Source organism: Clinocottus analis, unplaced genomic scaffold (assembly GCF_023055335.1).
Source record: "Clinocottus analis isolate CAN_PGR_092001 unplaced genomic scaffold, fCliAna1.0.p SCAF_5, whole genome shotgun sequence".
Classification (NCBI taxonomy): Eukaryota; Metazoa; Chordata; class Actinopteri; order Perciformes; family Cottidae; genus Clinocottus; species Clinocottus analis.
In genome coordinates, this window is record NW_027176207.1 from 11,824,914 (window position 1) to 11,847,463 (window position 22,550).

At 39.4% G+C, this 22,550-nt stretch overlaps 2 protein-coding genes across 5 annotated transcripts in view; both read left to right on the forward strand.

Moving 5' to 3' along the window:
- tiam1a (TIAM Rac1 associated GEF 1a) overlaps positions 1-2,433 on the forward strand; it is a 50,733-nt gene extending 48,300 nt beyond the window's left edge. For all 3 annotated transcript variants that reach the window (XM_068600864.1, XM_068600866.1, XM_068600865.1), the window contains one exon: positions 49-2,433. In XM_068600864.1, coding sequence (XP_068456965.1) covers positions 49-680 — 632 coding nt within the window. In that variant the 3' untranslated portion in view covers positions 681-2,433. The remainder of the gene's footprint in view (positions 1-48) is intronic.
- Positions 2,434-4,855: 2,422 nt separating this feature from the next.
- LOC137802177 (glutamate receptor ionotropic, kainate 1-like) overlaps positions 4,856-22,550 on the forward strand; it is a 30,304-nt gene continuing 12,609 nt past the window's right edge. The window contains exons 1-10 of one of the 2 annotated variants that reach the window (XM_068599814.1): positions 4,856-4,937; positions 12,816-12,983; positions 13,441-13,698; positions 14,831-15,012; positions 15,763-15,816; positions 16,099-16,269; positions 16,393-16,536; positions 18,389-18,496; positions 18,757-18,801; positions 22,133-22,249. In XM_068599814.1, coding sequence (XP_068455915.1) covers positions 4,856-4,937; positions 12,816-12,983; positions 13,441-13,698; positions 14,831-15,012; positions 15,763-15,816; positions 16,099-16,269; positions 16,393-16,536; positions 18,389-18,496; positions 18,757-18,801; positions 22,133-22,249 — 1,329 coding nt within the window. The remainder of the gene's footprint in view (positions 4,938-12,815; positions 12,984-13,440; positions 13,699-14,830; positions 15,013-15,762; positions 15,817-16,098; positions 16,270-16,392; positions 16,537-18,388; positions 18,497-18,756; positions 18,802-22,132; positions 22,250-22,550) is intronic. The other variant, XM_068599816.1, reaches the window with a different exon arrangement.

Sequence of the window (22,550 nt, forward strand, 5' to 3'; positions counted from 1 at the left end):
ATGGCATTAACAAGACAATATCTTTTATATTTCTTTCTGCTTGTTTAGCATCAGCTCCATCACGAACACTGCCCCGCAGGAAACTGGTGAGGAACCGCATCACCATTGACACCGACATGGTTTTCCACGGCGGCAACAACAACGGCAACGATTCAGACGCCTCCCACCAGTCTTCTTACCCGCCTCTGTCCCAGCACGCTCTTCCTCAATCCAACAAACCTCAAGGAGAGGACACGGACCGCTGGGTGGAGGAGCAGTTTGACCTGGGTCGCTATGAAGAGCAGGGTGTGGGCATCGACGTGGGGCAGATGAAGGAGACGGACATTTTGAGCGACGACGACGAGTACTGTAAGTCTGTGCGAGCTGCTTCGGCAGAACCGGCCGACCTGGAGGGGAGGATGGAGGGACTGGACCTTCAGGCCGCAGAGGTGAGGAGCCACAACCTGAACGGACAAACGGAGTCTGGAAGTGAGATAATGCTAAGCGTCACGCAGGAGGAGGAAGTTGATCGGATAAAGCATGATGAGGATTCCGGCTTGGTAGACTCCTTCACCTCTTGTGGTGTCTCTTTGTCTCGCTGTGCAACTCCGACTCTAAAGCTTGCCACAAATAAAGACAACGACGTCATCTGGGTGCGGCGGGACGACTTTTCTAACGGGTGCAACAGTGACGTCTTCTGATTTGTAAAACCAGATGACAAAGGGTCGCTTGATCCTTCCACTTTTACATAGAGTAGGAGGGCAAGAAAATGGAAAAGAGATTAGTTACAAGCTTTAAATATGTAGAATTTGGAGGTATTCATGTATAGAAGGTATTCAACCACAGACAGTTCTCCCTGTATCACCAAACAACCCTCCTCTTCCCACCTAACCTGCATCTCCGTTGTACTGACAACCCTAAAGTACTGAAACACAGCGAGTAAGGAAAAATCAAATGTACGCTCATCCCATAATGCTTAAAACCTTACGGTTTTAGACATACACCCAGGCAATACACACACCTGTGGAAATGTATGCGAACATATAAACGCAACAACACTGCATGTGCACGCAAGTACACAATAAAGTGTGTGTGTGTGTGTGTGTGTACACTGTAAGTGCATAAAGTACACAGGAGCACAGAGACGCTACAGACAGCTGCTGTACTGCGCACACGTCATACTGAAGAGACATCATCACTGAACTGTGATCTTGTGGCTAAAATGTCTATTTTTCAACACAGGAATGTGGGTGTTATATTTTTCAGATTCAGAAACTGTTTGTATTTTAACACTCAAGGGCTGTGTGTTACTCTTCAGGGGCTTTTGGCTTAATGACTGCTGTGTACGAAGATGAGATGATATAACTAGCTTTATTGTGCTTTTCATTGTTTTTAACGTAATATCAGCTGCACATTGTTGTCTAGTACAAAAAGAGTGCCGTTAATCTCTTGTATGAAACATTTTGAAGCTCACTTTTGTTTTCTAGGATATTAATTTACAAGTTGGTCTACCAACTTTTTATTTAAGTATTGCCTTTTCACTGTAATTTGTAATGTTTACACCACACTCGGAGGCCCAGTGTTACAAACCACCTTTTGTGCGTTTGGTGCCAGAAACAGGCCTGAGAGAGCCATCGCTTGTGCCCCCATTTTGTTCATCAAATAACACGCCATTTTTATTTTCTTAACTAAAAGATTTCATTGATTTACTACATCCACTCCAGGAGGCCATGCTCTCATTATTCCCCATATTCATGAGAAATTCTATACTATTAATCCTTGAAATGGCTTAATTCCTCCAACAATCCTGTTTTACTTGACTTTTCTTTGTTGTTTTGAAAAGAGATATTCACTAGAGCCATGTTAGTGGCTGTACTGTAGCGCCACGGAGAAAGGTCAATCATGCAGCTGACCCGTCATCCTCTGACCGATTCAGACATCATCTTCTCTCTCTCTCTCCAGCTCCTTTGTCATGTCAAGAGGCATCACAACCACGGACAAGCTGACTGAGACTTTACATCCATGACATTTTACATCCATCCTTATGATATTTCCACTTTCCCCAACCTGCATTTCTTCCCTTTTTCCACCAGGCTGTGTTGTTTCACTATGTCATCCGAGCAGCACCCCGATTGCAGAGCTCGACACCGTCATGCACACCTTTTAATGGATGTATTGAACATGCACTTAATACCCAACTGTGAGGGGGCGGGAAACTGAGCGCTACTCTAAATCAGAGTGTGAGGTCATTTGAGGGAAATAATACACTTTGGATGTTCTTATTGTTGTCTTTTTATTATGATGCTGGTTTCTTAGAATTTAGCTTTCTGGGTGATGATGCCCGATAAGGACGCTCAGACTGTGAAACACAATCACTTGGCCTTGGAGGCAAATCCTGTGAGAACCCCTTTGACTCCTCCCTTTGTACTTTTGAAACTGTGTTCGTACATAACAATGTGGAGTATTTTCATTTTTATGTTTGAAAATAAATTTTCTAAATTTAGTTTTGTGTGATGGTGCTAATTATTTTTCCTTTTACACACATGCCTACAGTCAAAGGGCTGCTTTCCCTCCACAGTGACACAGAGCTCACCAATTGTCTCCTTCAAAGGGATACATTTTTTTTTTTTTTTATAAACATAACTGCCGCAGAGGGTATTGGAAGATCACATTCAGTTAATCAAATAAAAATGAGAGACGCCACATGATTTTTTTTTCAGATTCAATTTCTATCTTAAATTGTATTTGGTTGGATTCCAGGTATTGCACAGGGTGAAATAAAGAATCAAATCAGTTTTGATGGATAACTGAATAATCTGAAAGTAGAGGCAGGAAGTAAAGGCTTGATTTCGTAAAGCTGCTGTATGATACAAAGTAAAAGACATCACATACATTTCAAAGTCATTTAAACACCAACTATATACAGTAAAGTAAGTAATTTCTTTGAAATTCAATGTTGCTAATCAGAATGGGACAATAATGTTTGAAGAAAATTCTCTGGTTTAAAATGTATTTTTTCATTTAATCTGAAGTACTCTCCTTTCTGCAGCTTTAGCAGACATTTACATGCATAGTATTTACCTGACACTCTGCGGAGACACAATTCTGCTCAGTATTCATGTCAGGCAAGTTTGGTGTTAGGGCTGTTGCCCACGGGCTCCCTCTGGAGAGGCTTAATGGTCATTCTCTGAGTTAATTAAGTTTGTCTATAGGCTGTTTGTCAGGTTGAAGTTGGCAGAGTTTTTTTCACCTCACTTTGGCTGCCAGCTTTGAGGGAGTTCACAAACATTGTGATAAATGTCAGTTCTGACGTAATGCAGAATTTGCTTGAGGAGAGCGAGCCTGCGAGATGCACCTGGAATCTTTGCATTTTTCAAATGTCAAGATATCACACAGCAGTGTCGAGTAAACAAGCTTCAGAAACCCAGCAGTGAATTGATGTTGCCGAGCCACATACAATGTATGTATGTTTTATGCTACTCCAATGATGAAACGGAAGAATAATTCAAATAGTATTCACGCCGGTCTATAAAGATCAAATATGTCTATATCTAAAGGTGGATGTTAAAGCACATCAGGGGACTTTTTTATTTAAAATACATTCCTATGTCCTGTTGTCGTTATTTGAGTTTGGGAAGGCATCCAGTGACCCGGTCTAAAAAAAAACCTTGCTTGTCTGTAGTGAGAGATAATCTGGCATCTGCCCTGTAACCTGAAGATTATTCTCCTCTCATCAGGACCGGTGGACAGAGCCGCTGCCAATCCATCTGCTCCTTAATCCCAACCAAATGGATCCAAACTATACAGAGATAACCAGAATTAGATCACGGCTACACATACTAAAGATGCCTATTTTGGGCAGGCAAAATAGAGAGAATTGTCCATATAGTTGACCACCATTTGTACAAGAGGCACATAACTTTATTCAATAAAGGCAAAATAAGATGTTTACATTTTTCAACAAAGGACAGCTGTTGCCTAAAGGCTACATGTATGCAACATGAGGTCATACCAGTCACAGTCAATCCATCACTTATTTGGACAATAAAATAACAGACACTGATTTAATGCCATGGCATGTTTTCCTCCATACATTAAGGGCCATGCTATTAGGGGATAATGAGTTGGTTAAATATCCATTAGATCTCTTTCTCAGAGGGCACTGTTAAAATATTTTGGTATAGGACCTATACATTTTTTTCAGGATTGGGGTCAGAGGTTATTTCAGGAGTAAGGCAGTTAAATTTCTGAGCTTTTAAACAATTGGTTAATAATATAATATAAAGGAAGAATTATGATTTTTTTCTTAGCCAGACTACACATGTGGTTGTCAGTGATTTGTATTATATTAAGATACAAAATGCGCTTATAGGAATTCATTTTCTTTAAAATGTTTAAAGAAAGGTTGTTGGATTACAATAAAAAAAAATCCAATATTTTTATTTTCCCCATCAAAATAAAAGTTTTTTACAAATAAAGTTCAAAGTGTCTTTTATTTTGATAAGGCGTACCGGAAATCAATTACATTTCGGCGTGCGTGCCACTGATCCGCGCGCTCTCACTCTCCCGAGCTCCTGCCTGACGAGAGAGTAAAAGTGGACGCGCTTACTCTGCCTCGCTGTTTCTTCGCCGCTAGTTTTTGCTCAGAAGATGTGACTTGAATTGGTTTCGTACCGGAAAGGTGGATCCACGCAACTGGCGGTCATCATTGTTCGCCTCTCTGGTGCGAAGAGGTGATGCAGAGTGCAAAGGACCGAATTGGGAATACAACTTGTGTTGCGCGCTGGCATGGCGCGTCAGGTGTTTCAGCGCGTGGATAGAGGCCGTTTCTTTCTGTCATGGTGTCAAGACCCGCGGTGAGTTCGCCTGGAGCACTATGGAGGAAAGAAAGAGACTTTTCTTCTCTCTTCTTTTTGTGGCGCAGCTCTGCCTGAGCTCAACACAAGTCCTTAGGATCGGTAAGTGCAACAGCTGTTTACGCACGGCGGTGTTGGCGTGGTCTGTATACGAATTGTTTCATTTTCTACCAGAGATGGGAGAGCATCTGTCACTACATCCTATTCTAAGTATTTACCTATGCTAATACAGATTGGTTGGTACATTAAAGTCTTTTTGTATTTTATTTTTTCCCCATTCATCCGATTTGGTATCACTTCATTTTGTGCCTTGTATATTATGAAAGTGCTTATGGCATTAATTGCTGTTAATATGATCTGGGTTATACTCACAGCAAGGATGTGTCAGAACAGAGACACATCTTTTGTGGCTGCTCAAAGGACAGTATACATTTTGACAACTTTATAACTCCCTGCTGGTTAATGGAAATACATGTTAGCATATAGCAGTCCCTGTTGAGTCCATCCATTCAATTACTATGCAGAAAACAAAGGTTGTAAAAATAGTCAGAAATGAATTTACCATAGAGCTCAGATGTGTTGAGGAACCCCCTGAGCTGATAAATTAAACACTTGCCTGTTATTAATTCATAATCTTTCAGACTTGAGTCTTGCTGGTAATCATAATTTTATCAAAATGTCTTAAAAATGACATCAATAAAGGAATAAAGAGAATGTTAAAAAAATATTATTACAACCCAAGTTCTGTTTAAACTTTGAGCATACTTTGCAATTGGGGGGTTTGTCTGATTGAATTACATCTTTTAAATTTCAATCAGTACAGAACTCTATACACACCAAGATAATCCAAAAGATGAGAGTAATAGATTATGAATTCCCCCTGAAGACTCCTCTGGCCTCTTGGGACATTTTTATTCAAAATATGTCCCCCAGCTGAGACCTATCCATCACTGAGATGGATGTGATGTTGCCAGCAGAGCGATGTAATCATCCGTCCTGCTGTCATATGGCATGTGTAGTAAAGAGGATGAGGGAGCTTCACCTGGACTCGACTGGTCTGGAGGAGGCTGGTGATCCCAGCGTCGCCTCGCCAAGAGTCGGACTGTAATATGTGGACGTACTTGACTGAATAAATGGATAATTGGTGTCTCCACCTGTTCCTAACTTGGAGAGGTATTGAGGAGGTTCACATGCATTACTGGTCCTGGATCAGATACAATACAGCCACATTGTATACAGACTGTATTGAGATGGAGTTAAAAAAAAATGCAAGTCCTTATTGATTGTATTTCTTTTACACTCAAAACTGTTTTTGCATGTTTACTATATAGTCTTGTTTGACATGGTAAGGGCTCTGATAATGAAGGTGCAGTAACATACTGTACATCAGCAACTAAATGAAGCCATTATGAACCCAAGTGATGAGAGGTTCTGGGTTGTGAGCCTACGTTTAGGTGAACTATCCCTCTGTTGTACCTTATGACAGAGTAGCTTGTCATTTTTAGCTTCAAGGATTTGGATGCCAAAATCTGTTGGGTTTCTGATCAAATGGAAGCTCCAATTACATTTTAAGAGTGATAACACGATATATATATATATATATATATATATATATATATATATATATAAATAATATATATAAATAATATATCATATCTATAACGTACCCTGTTAAGATTAATTATCCGTTTCTGATATGGGTTTTGCACAAAAACAGGCTCAATCAACTAGTTAAGAGCTACTTTTTCTCCCTCACTGAAAAATCCAGATACGCAAACGTGTCAAAGTTGAATTGCTGCACACAAGATACTACTTCACCGCATGGCTCTGTGTTTGTGCACTGGAGGATTCCAGGATCCACGGCACACGACATCGTTGAAATGTCACAAATCCGGCGTACACATTAAACCCAGATTTAAAAAGAGAACCAAGAAGCACAACAACATCTGCACAGTGGAGCCCGAACATCCAAGTGAAGCAATAACTAAAACACACTAAAAGAGTGTGTGAAAAAGAGAAAAGGTCACATTGAATTACCGAATATTCACCAACCAATTCACAACTAGTCAACCCAAAATACTTTAATACATAAGCACATAACTGCATGTTTGCTTATTACTGATTTGAAAAGTAACAGTTGCTGTTATGTTAATAGATTAATCAAGACATTAACAACATCAAACATATGTTTCTTGCAATATCTCGTAACTTATCAGCTGATCTACTGTCTAATACATATATTATATATGTAATCACTCAATACTTATTACTCATGTGTTTTTGTGAACTTGTATTCAAGGGAAAACTATTTTTTTCCCCCCCAGAGTGTAATAATTCTATTATAGGTTAAATATTTTAAATACCATCTTGATGGACGCTCAACTGTCAATCTCTTTTTAGTACAAACAGCATTTGTTCATTTTATCTGGTCCACAGAGTTTCTGATCTGGAGTTTAACTTCGGGTCACACATTAATATTCAGGACCATTCAAGACTAATAAGTTCAGCTTTCATGGTTCAGCTCCACACAAGTCTGGACCTTTCCACACCTCTAAAAGACTTACACTATCAGCGTGTGTGTGTGGGTGTGCGTGTGCATTCACGCATGTGTGAGAGTGAAGTTCGGCTCCAGGTTTCACATCATGTTCAATCAAAGTTAAGTATGAGCTGGAACCTGCATTTATCACAAGGGCACCTACTTAATGTTATTCATTAGTTCCTTTCTCTCCAACAACTGGTCGTTAGGAAAACGAATGAATCCAAATTGCCAGTTTTTTGCAAAGTTGGCCTCACTTCTGTTGAAGATATACACAGATGTACTTTGGAGTTGGCTGCCTCGGTAGTGGGATTGTTCATCATGATGGCAGAAACCCAGGACTTTAACTTGTGAGAGACTAGAGGGAGCTTGTCATGGGATTGTATTGACAACACAGGTATCAATTAGAACACATTGATCCTGAGGCTCGTCTTGTGAGTTCTGGATGGAGAGCAAAACACAGTCCCGTCTATGCCGCTTTTTCTTGTCTGATTTAGTGCACATTACAAATTATTTTGGAACCTGCGAGCGAGTCAACCTGAAAGGAAGCAGTGTTTCCTTTGCCAGCATGAGTGCAATTGATACACAAACTGCTTTCATCGAACAAACAGCGACTCGTTCCCTTTTTTTTTTGGTGTAAATGGGGAAGTTCTTCTATATAAGTTGAGATAATTCTGTCAAAATGCTGCAATTCAGGGTTAATTACCTTGTGCTGAATTGGCATAGATCAAAAGCATCATATCATAGCTTTTTTTATGAAATGATTCTCCTTGTACATCACTCTCACAAATTCAAGTGCAAACTGGTAGTGATGTGGGACATGTTGGCTTTCAGATACTACCGCGAGCCTTTTTGGTGTCCTTGCAGTCATTTTCCATTTCCGTCTGTCTCGCTTTTTTTTTTTCTTCTGTTTTTCACCTCTGACATCCCTGATTGCATTTTTGCCTTGTTTGCCCATTTGTGCGTTTCCCTTGATGTGAGGTCGGGAACAAAACATTTCCCTTGTGTTTCCTCAAGCCAGGTTAGAGTGAAATGTCTGTCATTCAGTTCGACACCTGAGACCACTTTTCTCCTCCCTCCCAGAAGCATTTCCTCTTGCCTGTAGCCAAAGTGCACATCCCTGTTTTCAGATAGAAAACAGAGGGCAGGAGTTCTTGTCACTGTCAGCAAAAAGGAAAACTCTCCTGTCCGCTGATCTTTCAGTACTGTTTGAAAGATCCACATGTATTCTACCTCAAGTACTGAGAGACATTTTGATGTGTAGCTGTCCTCCACTGAAATAAAATATGACTAAACTACAGCATGCTTTGTGGCGTTCACCTTCTAGTGGTTAAACAGATAAAGAAGAAATTACCCCACACCCGCAAAAAACTAAATATTCACTTCCCAATCTTTTGTTCAGCGTGTGAAAGTCAGTGGAAAATGGTAATAAACCAATTAGGAATATAAAGCCTGCATGCAAATGCACCTTAATAACACGTAATCATCCACTCATCATTCCATTGTCTGTCGCCATGTGTTAATCCAGCATTACAGGGCTTTTTTTTAATGATGTAAAAGTGATGTGAGACAACATCTCACAACCACGCCTTGCATCCAGATTGTGGCGGGACGTTAAATGTCTCGGTAATATCTATTCAAATAGCAGGTGAGCACAAGTTGTTATCTGTGAGTCAAAAAATGAATGACAAGATAGAGAACTTTGCACCAACACCAAACTGTGACAGCCTCAGTTCGTCTCTTGCTTGTCTCCTCTCTGTATCACGGCTCCACCATCTCTTGTGATTCTTTTAATTAAAAATAAATACCATAAAACATTGTTAAATAACACCAATTGTACACAAACAATCACCTCTGAGGTAGATGGAAAAAACACTGTTGAATATATGTTTATTGCACTCATCCTCAATTTGCCCATAATGATCCGAACCTGTGTTTTACGCAGCCTCTCAACTGTGCTTTATATTTTATGCAGATGAATTCCACCTGCATTGCAAACTCAAAGGCATGTTAAAAGGCATTTAGAGAGTCCTGTGGGTCCTCTGAAACTTTTAGCACCCATTTATGCTGTCTGCCATATTGATGCGTGTTCCTGGAGCAAATTATTACTCATTATTTTGTTAGCTGAAAGAATGCTTTTAGTGCTCAGAGGTACATTAATTTATTTGCAAGTAAAAAAAAAACACCTCGCTTGAAAGTAAAATGGCATTTTTATGACTGCTGCAGTCACAACCCACAGCAGAGTTCAAGCTGCTCAGCATGAAGGGATGACTCATAACTAATGTAAAACATAATTATTTGTAATTAAATAGTGAACGGACGGATGGATGGGATGCCATTTTCCATTCATACACACACACAAACATTGTTATCTCCCCATGGGTTTCTGAAGAGATTGATCAGGTTTGCGTGACAGGTTGACACAAAGCTCAGATTTGTTCTTCATCTTTTTATTTGATGTTTTCCTCCAACCGCAGCAGGGAGATAAATCTCCCATCCACCCGTTGTACTGTACCACATATTCACAATTTAATAGCACACTTTTCTTTCAGTTTGAACAATGTACTTGATAATCTTAATAACAGCAGAAGAAAATATATTTTTCTTCTGCAATTAAAAAATATTTTTGGTCGAATGGTTCTTGATTTTAATTACTCATTGGCTGCCCTTGCAATAACAAGGACTTGTGACGTCTTTTTAAGTGCCTGTGTAGTGTGTGTAGTGTGTGTTCGTTTTGAATGCATGAAAGTCTGTGGCGTTTGTAAACAAGTAAACATTCCTTCAGCGCGCATAGAAAACCAATCAAAACTTAACAGAGAAGTCATTTTGAGGGATGGACATGTATCAACTATTGATCATGTTCGGCAACTTACAGAGACATTAAATCATGCTGGTCATTCATATTGTGTGCAAGATGTGCACTGTGACTGACTGAGTACTGCTAATCTCAATATATCACATGTAGTATTTGACCAGCAGTTGTTACCAAGATCTGTTATGTTTTTTCCTTGCTTCTTATGAAAGGAACATTAACCAGGTTGAATTAATCGTCAACCTGTGGCTGCCCAATGAGTCAGAATGCCTCAAACGTCTCCTCTGGACCCTTATCACTGCCTGTCTGTGGAAATTAGACTCTGCAGTTTGGTATCAAACCTTAATACTTTGTTGGACTCAAGCCGGTGTGGTAAAACTATATTTTCTTTTAATTATTGAAATGCTAAAGGCTTCCGTGGTCCAATCAACAAAATGATCTACAGTTAACGTTTCTCTAAGTAAGAGTGCATTTTATACAAATGCCAAGAATAAAAATAATATGAATCCAGCTCTAAATCTCAGCCATAAGTGTTTGGATGTGTAGAGGTCTAACAATAGAGGTATGCCGACACATTTTTTTTGTTATTTTTGTGTTAAAATGTAGGAGTACAAGCTGGTGAAGTCCCTGTTACCTATTAATCACTATAGCACATCAGCAGCGGAGGACAGACGGGAAGCATTTCATTAGATCTGAACAAATAGTACAACAAACATGAAGTCGTTTATGACTTTAGTCCGTTTGCGCAAACAGGAGTGAAAACCTGCTGCTTAAGGGCAGAGAAAACTATCCTGAATTAATGGAACTATCAGACCGACAATAACTTTTCCAATGTTTTTTCTTTGTTCTTGACTGATGTGACTTGACTCGTCTTTCATAAGACCGGTTTGAACCTCCACGAGAAGCTCTTGCAGCCTTTTTATTTCCTGCTCTTTCACACTGCGGTAGCAATTACACTACTTTCATTTCATCTCGCCTTTGAGTCCACACTTCACATCTTCTGCACCCGGATGACAGGATGTTGATGAGGAGTTTAGGGGCAATTTCAGATGTCTGTCTGAACAGCGTTGTTCCTTCAAAGCCGGCTGACAGCTGGTCCATGCAGCAAGTTGTTTGTGGCCCCGGGTCCCCAAATGGTTAAAGTCAGAACAGTGGAGAAGCAGCCTCCCCACTGAGAAACAAAGTGTTGAGACTTTACTTTGTGCTTCGGAGAAAATGTATGATTGTTCATCTTTGAGTGCTTAATATTTATCTTCATTTGCATGCCTCTGTGGGAATTCCTATAATGAATTCTCTGCTCGTAGAATATTGAAGCCGCAGGCATTGACGCTCCAAATATTCTATTTTATTGTGGACAAAACATATTTATGGATTTATTTATGGCCAGGAGATTTAGTTTGCATAAAAATAACTATTTGAAATAACCCTCTTTAAATACATAGAGAACATTTGGTGTAATTTTAGATTGAGTGGAGTGCAGTGCTGCTTTGTAACTAATATAATTTATATGGATGTTGCTCACCTCGTCTGGTTTACTGAAGACCTCTGCATCTGTTCTTGTGTCTCCTTCCTATGTCTGGCCCAGTGGGATGAATATACGTTTTCTACTTTTTCATGAGACATCCTTTATAAATGAGTTGTACATTGTAACTGTTCACATTAACAGTTTACAACTTTTTCTCTAAACATTTTTGGGTTGCCAGCTTGTAAAAAATCCCTTTGACAGTTGGACTGTTTTGCTCTCTGGTTCTTCTGGAAAGATGATCTGACAGCTTTTTATTATCATCTTATCAACATTTACAACAGCAACATTTAATGACTTGTTGTATCCACATGTTCTACCTTTGTCTTATAAAAAGTGAGAGAGTGTTTTTAATGGATTACCACATTACATTGTAATGCTAATACTCCACCATACAATCTGACAAACCAAAATGTGTTGTTATGAATGGCTAATAACACATTTGAAACAATCATTACTTAACCATTTATACAGGTATTAGTTACTACTTTTAAACCGTGTTTTATCAGAAAGTGGTTTCTATATTATCAAAGAGGATAGGAATATGCTATTCTCTATTGCTAATTCCAACAAGAAATAGTTTTGTGTTTTAACAAAGACATCTTATCTTATGTTTTTTGTAGATTATAGTATATTTGTTTTGTCTTCTTGTTCAAAATCAACTCGAGGTGTTGAAGCTTCTCAAAGTTAGTTCCATGTTGGTGTTTAGGTTCAGTTCAGGTGCACACCTGGATGTTTGCTGCCAATAGCCAACCTCTCTTTAGTTGACTTGTGGATCTTGCTATGTTCTAAAGAAAAGTATGTTTTTCCTTCTTTCATTTTCTATATCATAACCTCACCTAAACCAGTCTCAACTGCTTGTTGGTATAAACTTAAAATAAACATTACTCCCGTTGCCTTCCTTAAATAATACCATAACTTGCTTTGGAAGTCCTTCCTAGCTTTCTTCTACTTTGGTTCTTCTACTTTGGTGGAATTAAAAGGTTTTCATTTAACCAAAGCTGGTAAAATTGCTCAACCCACAGAGGAGCACAGAATCCATTAATGTAATATCTGTTATCACCGAGACTGTACAGTGACGGTGTCTTTGTCCTTCATCTCCATGTGCAGGTGGTATTTTCGAGACCCGGGAGAGCGAGTTAGTGAGTATGGATGAGCTGGCGTTCAAGTTTGCCGTGAATAACATAAACCGCAACAAGAGCCTGATGCCCAACACGACTCTCACCTACGACATTCAGAGGATCAACCTGTTTGATGGCTTTGAGGCTTCCAGGAGAGGTAGGAATGATTATAAGGCACATATATTAAGCTTTAAAGTTTAAGGGTCACTTTGATTTGATGGATGTTTTATTATCTTCCTTCTTAAGCACAGCGGGGAATGAAGCGGTGTCATTTTATTGTCTCTGCATGCATTTTGTAGATATGTGAAATAATTAGATAAATAGGATTAGCATAATATATTATATAATACATGGCTGTATTTGTATTAAGTTTCTAATTCCATAAACACAATATGAAACCCAAACCATTGTAAAATAAGTATTTTTCTATCATTTCATCTGTCCTCACATAAATTAAAGCTAATGCATTTAGGCTAGTTCTTAGGAAAGTTCAGTTCCTGGTAAAAAACAAACAAACACGGTATTGTACATCATATGAATAGCTTCTGTTTTAATAGTTTACAATGGAATTATTACCTGAAAATTGCCACCTGACATTGTGTTCCTCCCACCAGTGTGTGACCAGCTGGCTCTTGGGGTGGTCGCGGTGTTCGGGCCTTCTCACAGCTCCTCGGTCAGTGCTGTTCAGTCCATCTGCAACGCTCTGGAGGTCCCTCACATTCAGACCCGCTGGAAACACCCGTCAGTGGACAACAAAGATACCTTCTTCATCAACCTGTATCCCGAGTACACCGCCATCGCCAGGGCCATCCTGGACGTGGTCACTTTCTTTAAATGGCGGAAGCTGACAGTGGTCTATGAGGACAGCACAGGTAGGGCCAAATGGTTTTTATCAGTCGGAATGTCATTTGTAACATTGAGTCAGAGATGTACTTCAAGAAATCATTATATTTGTCCATGCATGAAAAGGAAACTAATGAAACGTAAGCCCACTTGATTTAGTCAGCCTTTTTATGTGGAAATGAAAGTGGATTTTCAGAAGAGAAGTAGTATTAGCTAGATGGACTTGGGTGATATCAACTCAACAAAATAATTTGTTGACCAAATCTACTTTTGAAAAAGAAAATAATTGATTATTGTAATCAAACAGTAAGGCTCATTTCACTCATCTTACACAGCACAATTGCATCTTAATATATAATGCAGTCTTTAAGGCTAGAAAAACACAAAAGCTAAAGATTTTTATTACTGCATATCAGTTATAACATTGGCATTTGAAGTAAAGAATTGTCATGGAGAAAAGGTCAAAAGGGCGGGCTTGTGTTTTGTGGACCTTTACAATATATTCATATGTCAAGCTTATAATTACTCACAAAATGCAATTTCACTGTCTAGCGTGGTCACCTTCCTCATACTGGCTAGTGAACCCAATTTGTGACAGGGCACATATGTCTCATATCAAACAGCTGCTGGTAGCACAGAGCCAAATCACAAGGCTGATGGCCCCAAATTGTCCAATACAGAGTGAAGCCCTACCAACAACCCACAGAGTATGAAATGCCGCTGTTGAAATGTCATAGTTTATAGATTTAAATTTTTTTTCACCTTTTTATTTTTTTTTTACTGTAAAATGTATTTTTCTGAAATGTCATACGGACACACACCTGCGTGATTACACACCACTGTTCACACATGATACACAATACATACACAAGGTACAGGAATGTGGGGCGTGTTCACAGGCTGGACAACACAGGTGTGTTTTATACCTTTTGATGTGTTTAAGAACAAAGTATCTAAGAAGAAGATGCAAGGTGTTGGGCAACAAGCTGACGCAGTGAAAAGAGGTCACATCCCTCAGTTGAAGGGCAGAGGTCTCCATGAGGGCACGCTCTCTGCTGAAAGGTTGTTGAACAGGACCTGATTTCGTCCTGCCGTGCAGCAAAGACTAACAAATTGTGAAGAGGGTGTAATTTAACCGTTTAATTTGTTGTTTTTTTGCAGGTCTGATGCGGATGCAGGAGTTGATCAAAGCTCCGGCGAAGTTCAACCTGAAGATCAAGATCCGTCAGCTGACCCCGGGTAACCAAGATGCCCGGCCGCTGCTTAAGGAACTGAAAAAAGACAAAGAATTTTTCATTCTCTTTGACTGTTCCTATCGCATGGCTGCAGAGCTCCTCAAACAGGTTTGGTTTATTTTAGCGTCTTTACATTAGTTTGTTTGACAGACAACACGTGTGCCCTTTGAGAGCAACACTTACATAGCATGTTTGCTAAGCCTTACATTTGAATGACAGCTACACAAATATATGATAAGAAAAGGATGAAATACAACTTCACTGATCAAAGTCACCATATATAATGGTGCACAACTAATTTCCCATCACATGGATTTAAGATTTAGCTAATTTAACACAGATGGTCAGCAGCAGTTACAGATTGTTAATGAAACAAGCTGACAAACATGTTAGTGACAGTCATCAGTTCCAACATGCCCAGTGGACTGAGTGGTGATTAGTCTTGTATCCTTTTATTTAGTCTGTAGTATTTGTACATTTTATACTTTTGTTCATGTTTTAAAAAGAAAATCTATATTGCCAATCAATAACAATTTTCAAGGACACAACTTTAACTTTGATTTATAACTTTGATTTATAAGCAAGGCATAGTTCATTCATATGTTGTATTTATAATTTTGTTTAGTGGCACCTTGTTTTGAATGTCATACAAAACCTGAAACATATCAGTGTGGAAATTATTTAAATAAAATAAAATAACTTTATTATTAAAGCGTCTTTGTGTACTATGAAAAGCTCTATATAGGTTGAAACTATTATTATTATTTTTAAAGCTCTGAAACTTTCGCTGAATCACTGAAGAACTCATCATATTTGTCCTGACATATCTTAAACTCCTTAATTCTTCTCAATTTGCAGCTCTCATCAATGGGAATGATGACAGAGTACTACCATTTCTTCTTCACGACTTTGGTGAGTTCAAAAGCTGTCAAGATTTTTATGAAAGATACCCGACAAATTCAAACCAAGCTCATCTTTTCTGTGGTCATTTGGACTTGAACTGGCTTTGTAAATTCACTGGGAATGTTAAAAAGATATTGCTGTGACTCATCGATTCACAGTAAAAGGCTCAGAAAGTTACACGCTGTTCTCGAGCTTAAATCTCTGCCCGGCTCTTTTGCTCTCAAACGCAAACACAGATATACACAAACCGACACATCTCTATTTCCCTCCTGCTCCTCTCTTCTCTCAAAGGATTTGTTTGCTTTGGACCTGGAGCCTTACCGCTACAGCGGGGTCAACATGACAGGCTTCCGACTGCTGAACGTCGATGACCCGTGGGTCGCCTCCACGATGGACAAATGGGCCATGGAGCGACTGCAGGGTCCCAAACAAGAGAGTGGCTTGATGGATGGAATCATGACTGTAAGTAGCGCACTGTTATGTTATTCTATATTACAGGGCGCTGACAATACAAACACCTGCTCTGCTGAAAGCCAACGATGCTCATTTGTATGCTGCGTCTACACCTCACTGACTCCTCCGCAGACAGACGCAGCCTTGATGTATGATGCAGTGTTCATGGTGGCCGTGGCGTCGCAGCGGGCCACTCAGATGACCGTCAGCTCCCTGCAGTGTCACCGGCACAAACCTTGGCGCTTCGGACCTCGCTTCATGAACCTCTTCAAAGAGGTCGGTGTCAGATAAGGCCTTCGATCACAGAGGACTGAAAACCTTGTTACATCAGCAGCATGACTTAAGCGACCCCTGTCGATATCCGCTTGACCACTATCTATTTTTAACGATGTGTTTCAGTTTGAAATTACTTTGTGAACGCGTTATCTTCCACACTTCCCATGTAATGTCGTAAGTAAAACTGGATGCCAGATCATTTCATGTGATATGTTACATCAGAGGTCCCTCCTGACAGGCCATGCTTTGCTTCTGAAAGTACGCAACATGAAAATATACGGTATTTATGTGCTTAAAAACTTGAAAGTATGTGGTTTGGCCTGACTGTCAGACTGGATGCCTACAGACAGAAATGAGGTCTTTGATGCATGAGTGTATTCCTCTCGCTGAAGATAAATCTTAAATCCAGCAGAGGGCCGTTGACCCGCCATTCAAATTCAATCCCATCAGTTTGCTTCATGCCTTCTTCCTCCACTTGTTATCTCCTCTCTCCTTTTTCCTCTCTCCTCTCTCCTCCCTGCTCTCTCTCTCTCAGTCTTTGCATCTCAGTGTTTCTTTCCTCATCAAAGTTTTGTTTTGTTTGCTATTGTTCAGCCTTTGGAGCATCTGTCCTCCTGTGCAATTTATCACAACATAAGAGCTTTTTTGATCACAAGAACCAGTAATATTTCTAAGGCAGCCCTCAATTAAAAACCGTTTGTGACGAGACAATGCAGAATAGGAGAGCACAGCTTTCATTTAAAGGGCTGAAATATAATCCTGGGCACTATAACCTGCATGTTTTCACTCCCCTCTAGCTATTTCAGGGCACAATAATGAGTGGGTTTCTGTGGAGAAAATTAACTGAATTGTATCTTAAATGTATGGACACACATTTGTCACAATAGAAAACAAATATATGTAATAACCTGGTTATTAAATGTTGACTTCTTATAGAAATATCTGTAGAAAACGTGTTACTTTTTTTATTTAACATATTCCAATTCTTTATTTCGTAATCAACTTCATAATGTTTTTACTGCAATAAATATTTCTTCACTAAGAAATTTAAGCAGGAAGATTTCCTAATGTTCCTGTCATGAAGAACTAGTACTTCTAGCTGTCTAAAATTGAGTGAGGCACAAAGTTCTGTTTATTTCAATTATAACATAAAAGTACATACATAACTCATCCTAAGCTCATCTTGAGGAACATCTTGTTCTAAAGGGGAAGGTTGGTTTTCAGCATTTCCTCAATTTTAGTTTATACTCAACATAGTAAATCTCTATCAAATATTAGTGGCTAGATGAAACTTGGCATAACATTTTATGTTCATGTATACCTCCCTTACACTCTCAGTATTAAGCAAAAAAAGAATAATCACTTTTTAATTGACATACGTGTCTTGGGTTTCAGCAATCATCCCAAATTAGTAAAAAAAAATAAAATGTTATGTGTTGAAACAATTGAATTGAATGTTAGTGCCGGGTAGGAAATCCTGTGGGCGGCCAGTCATATTTAGATAAGCCATTTAGTTGTGTAGCATGCAGATCATAGATGCATCTCAATGACCAAATGATTAATGTAATTCCCCTACTGTAAAGATGCTATATGCATGCAAATGTAGTTATCGCTGTCATGAACATACACATTAACGTGTATTGAGATTCTACCACAAAAACAATCTACAGATGCCCTCCAGTCGGCACCTGATGTCTTCCAGCAGTCTGTCAACACTGACTTCCTCTCTCTGCCTCCATCCCCTTCACGCTCCTCCAGGGAGTTTCCTCGGGAGCTTCAATAAGGCTCCTCACTCAGACAGCATTTGAGACTATCTCCCACTTCTCTCTCTCTCTACCTCTGTTCTCTGTAGGCACAGTGGGATGGACTGACAGGGCACATTGTTCTTAATAAGACCGATGGCCTGAGGAGAGACTTTGATTTGGACATCATCAGCCTCAAAGAGGACGGCACTGCCAGGGTGAGCACAGGGGCCTGAAACAGCCAATTACACCACTCTCCCGCTGCTTCCCCCCTGGCTGATCATTCCACTACGGCATGTATGTGTATGTGTGTATGAAAGAGAGCAAGGTGCTGGAGAGATTTTGTTTTCCATGACCCATCTGCACATTTATTATTTGGTTTACATTTGTCCGGTCATAAATATTTATAATGCTGCAACAACTGATTTTTTTCCCCCCACACTGTTTGTGCTTCATGTTGCCCCCACATTTTCAAAAGGGTATTGTGGAGGGCGGAAGTCGCCTCACGAAAAGGTGGATCAAGGTTTGTGCCAGTGCCATGTTTGGTCTATGCCTTTGTTGTCCTTCGTCTTCTTCCCGTCTTTTCCCACTCTGTATGCCACGCACTTCCCTACTCTTTGCCTTGTCAACCTTGTTTCTCTTCACTGATTTTGTGTACAGAAATGCCATGTCTTTGACATTTCAGTTTCATTCCAGACTCTTCTCAAAACTTTATAAGCAGTGTTAGAAAAAAAAAAAATGAGATCTACATTGTTGAAATAGACATGACTCTGTACGAAGTACGTACTCCTGCAAGTCCACATGATGCAATGTCATTCCTTATAGCTGGTACCTGTGTAATAAGAAAGAAGTAAGAGGAAATACAGTTCCTTCACTTTTGCAGAGACTTGTCAGTCCACTACTAACAATGTGCTTCGCTATTAGACCGCCTTCATACTTTCATGGAAATCATATTTGCTAGCAGTGTTTAATTTCTGCCGAGAGAAATCCAGTTAACTGAGGAGATGACAGCTGAAGTTGAAGAGGCAAGGGCACAATTAGCATGTTCACTCCAATGTGATGTTAAAGATGTATATCAAATCAACCTTGTTTTTATTAAATCACTCTGTCAGACAATATATTATGAATACTTAAGTGCAAATTAACTGTCCTTTACTTAACTACCTCGTCTTATCAGCTTGAAACCAAGTATTTGATGAGTGAAAGAAGGGGTGTTGAATTCATTCATCCCCTCAAACTCATACTTTACTGTCAGAAGTTGACAAAGTTCTTCCTCTCTGTCTCAGTTGTCAGAGAGACGTGTATGCAGGCGGGCAGCAGCTCTCAAGGTGCAGCAGCAGTGATTTATACTGTAATTTTAATTCCATTCAGTACTTTTAGTCCTCAAAAGCTTCCCCTCAGAGGAAATACCACAACATGGTAAGCATATCACATAAAACGCTTGACTTGATGGTCATGAAAAATGAATTATCAGTCAGTTGCAGTCGTGTAAGTTCTTGAGCACTGGGGTGCAAAATACACTCTGAAGAGGATGATGGAACTATACATAGTGAACGTCTGCAAGGAAATAAAATATTTTCTCCTAAAGTTGTTGACTTTCTCCCCCTCTCAGCTTACTTGGCCTGGCTTAGTGTGTCTCCTGCTCTGCGGTAACGGTTTTCCAGCCTGATTTGGTGGGATGGAGATGAGCTTTAGGATTCATAGATAATATTTTACTCCTAGCGTGTAAGAAAGAATTCCTGTCAGTTTTACAGCACACTTTGTTGTTGGAAGCTGCTCTGGTATGCATGATTAATTTGCAAGGTTATACACAGTAAATCCTCGAGTTAGGGGTTTAAAAGATGATGATTGTATGCCGAGCAGTCATCCTAGGCTTTATTTCAGTATTGATTTCATTGGTTTGGTCAGATTACTTCATTGCTTGAACTTCAAACTGACTAACCGTGTGATTGATATTTATTAGAGTGTGATATTTCCCAAAATAACACAGTTCTACAACACACAACCAAAGCTAGATTGGGTGAAACTGCCCAATCTGAGACCAAAATGCCCTCCACACTAACACAAATATTGTTCTCACTTGGTACATTTTTATCTTTGGGATGAGGACAAAACAATTAATTAAATCCAAACCCATTCACTGTGTTCCTCATCTGCAGTGTCCAGAGATAAGACAGATTAATGGACTCCTGCACAGTGGACCCTTGTGAAAGTGCCACGGTGGAGATATAGAGTGCTTTTAGCAAGGTCATAAGAGAGCACACTTTGTGTCTGGCTGGCTCGCTGAACAGAATAAAATAGAATGTAATGAGGAGTGAAATGCATGTTATCTTTTCCAATAGGTAATCCCACATAGGCCCTTTGTGCAAAATATATTGTAAAAAAAAAAAATCTGTACCCTCTGTAGTGCTTTAAAAAGAGGTACTGATGCGTTCACTACTACTCATCATTTTATGCAGTGAATGCCATTGTTTCTGACTCAAACTACCCAAATTCATTACTTTTTGTTCCCAGACTGAGCAGCAAAATGAGGAAGGTTTTTTTTAACAATGAGCCCTGATCATCTAATGCACTTAACTGTATTGCATCAATGTCATGAGCCCCCTTGACCTTTGCTCAGCTAGTGAGGGGATTTGAAGGGGTTAAAATTCAGCCGCCAGACGCCTGTTCTAATCTGATAACTGTCTGGATTATACTGCTGGTTGGATGAACTGGACACTCTCATTCACAGCTTTACTGTGACAGTATGGAGGAGAAACACCATGTCGTTGTCTGTGCGCCCCTGACTCTTTCTGTCTGCCCTTCTTCGTTCGTACTGTCCCTGCTGCTGGGATTTCCAATCCCTCACCATCATATTGAAGTAGGGCTGCAACTAACCTTTATTTCCATTATTGATTGCTCTGTGGATTAATTACTCAGTCATTTAGTCTATGAAATGTCAGGGAAAAAACAAAATCAGCAAAAAATGATTAGAACCATAGAGATATTCAGTTTAGTATCACATATGCAACAAATCAGCAAATACTAATAACTGAAAGCTGTAAAAAAAAAACACTAAAAGGTATAATTTTCTCATTTAAATAGTTGAAGATCCTCAATCAGCTCAATGTTTTATCGCTTCAGCTCAATATTCAAGTTGTACGATGATGAAAAATGAGTTTTTTAACAGTTATTGTAAGTAACACTTGTTTTCTGTTTTTGATATATGCATATTTTTGAGATTCAAACAGAATGAAATATCAATGCTATTTCCATGCCAATTCAAAGCAATAATTTATCGTGAAAGCATTTCTGTTCACCCATTTGTTATTAAAAAAAAAACAGTTTTGTTTTTAGGTCAACGTTCAGTTCAATACCTGGTGCTCACAACTGGTATGATATTGTTTTTCTCCAGAAAAGTCTCATACAGGCAGCAACAAGCAACTTTTCATTTTTATATTCACTGTACATCAAATGGAGCTTTGCCCAGAATCCTCAGAGCACAGACGAACAAAGGGAAATGTAGCATAATGAATGAAGCAGAAGGTTGAAAATGTGCCAGGTTTTTCAACCTCAACACTCCTTTTTACATTTTTCCGTTTGACAAATCAGAAAATATTATAAATGTAGTGTATCTGAGCAGTTTAGTTTCCTGTTAAGACCTGTAGACTAATCCATCTCTTTATACTTTCAGATAAAATAAGAATAATCAATCAGCTTCTTTCCTTTAACAGCAACGCATGTCAAAATAAAGCTCAATACAACGTTTTAACAGAAGCAAATATCTATGGACTAAAATGTTGTCTGCCGTAGTACTCTTCTAGTCAAAGCAGAACATGTGGCCAAAAAATCTAAAGTCTTGTTTGTCTTTGCAGATTGCCGTGTGGAACTCGTACAGAGGGATGAACCTGACGGAGAAGTCCAGCCGAGAGAAGAATAACAATGTGACGGACTCTCTGGCTAACAGGACACTTATTGTCACCACGATACTGGTGAGAAGGAAGGTTAAACAGAGGACAGCATAGGGAGGGGGGATGTGTAGAGTGCAGCTAGGCGGACAACAGAGGGAAATATGGCCCAATCCCAATGTCCACACGTTCAGCTTTGAGATGTGTCCCTGCAAAGTCCACGAAGACTGAGGCCTGTCGCGCTGTCAAATCATTGATCGCTTGAGGGCTTTCTCGTAGACATTTTACGCCCCTTTGAGCACACTTTCCATAAATCAGCATTTTTACATACTTTGTGTGGGATTGGTATGTTACATTTACACAGAAATATTAAATTAAAGATTTA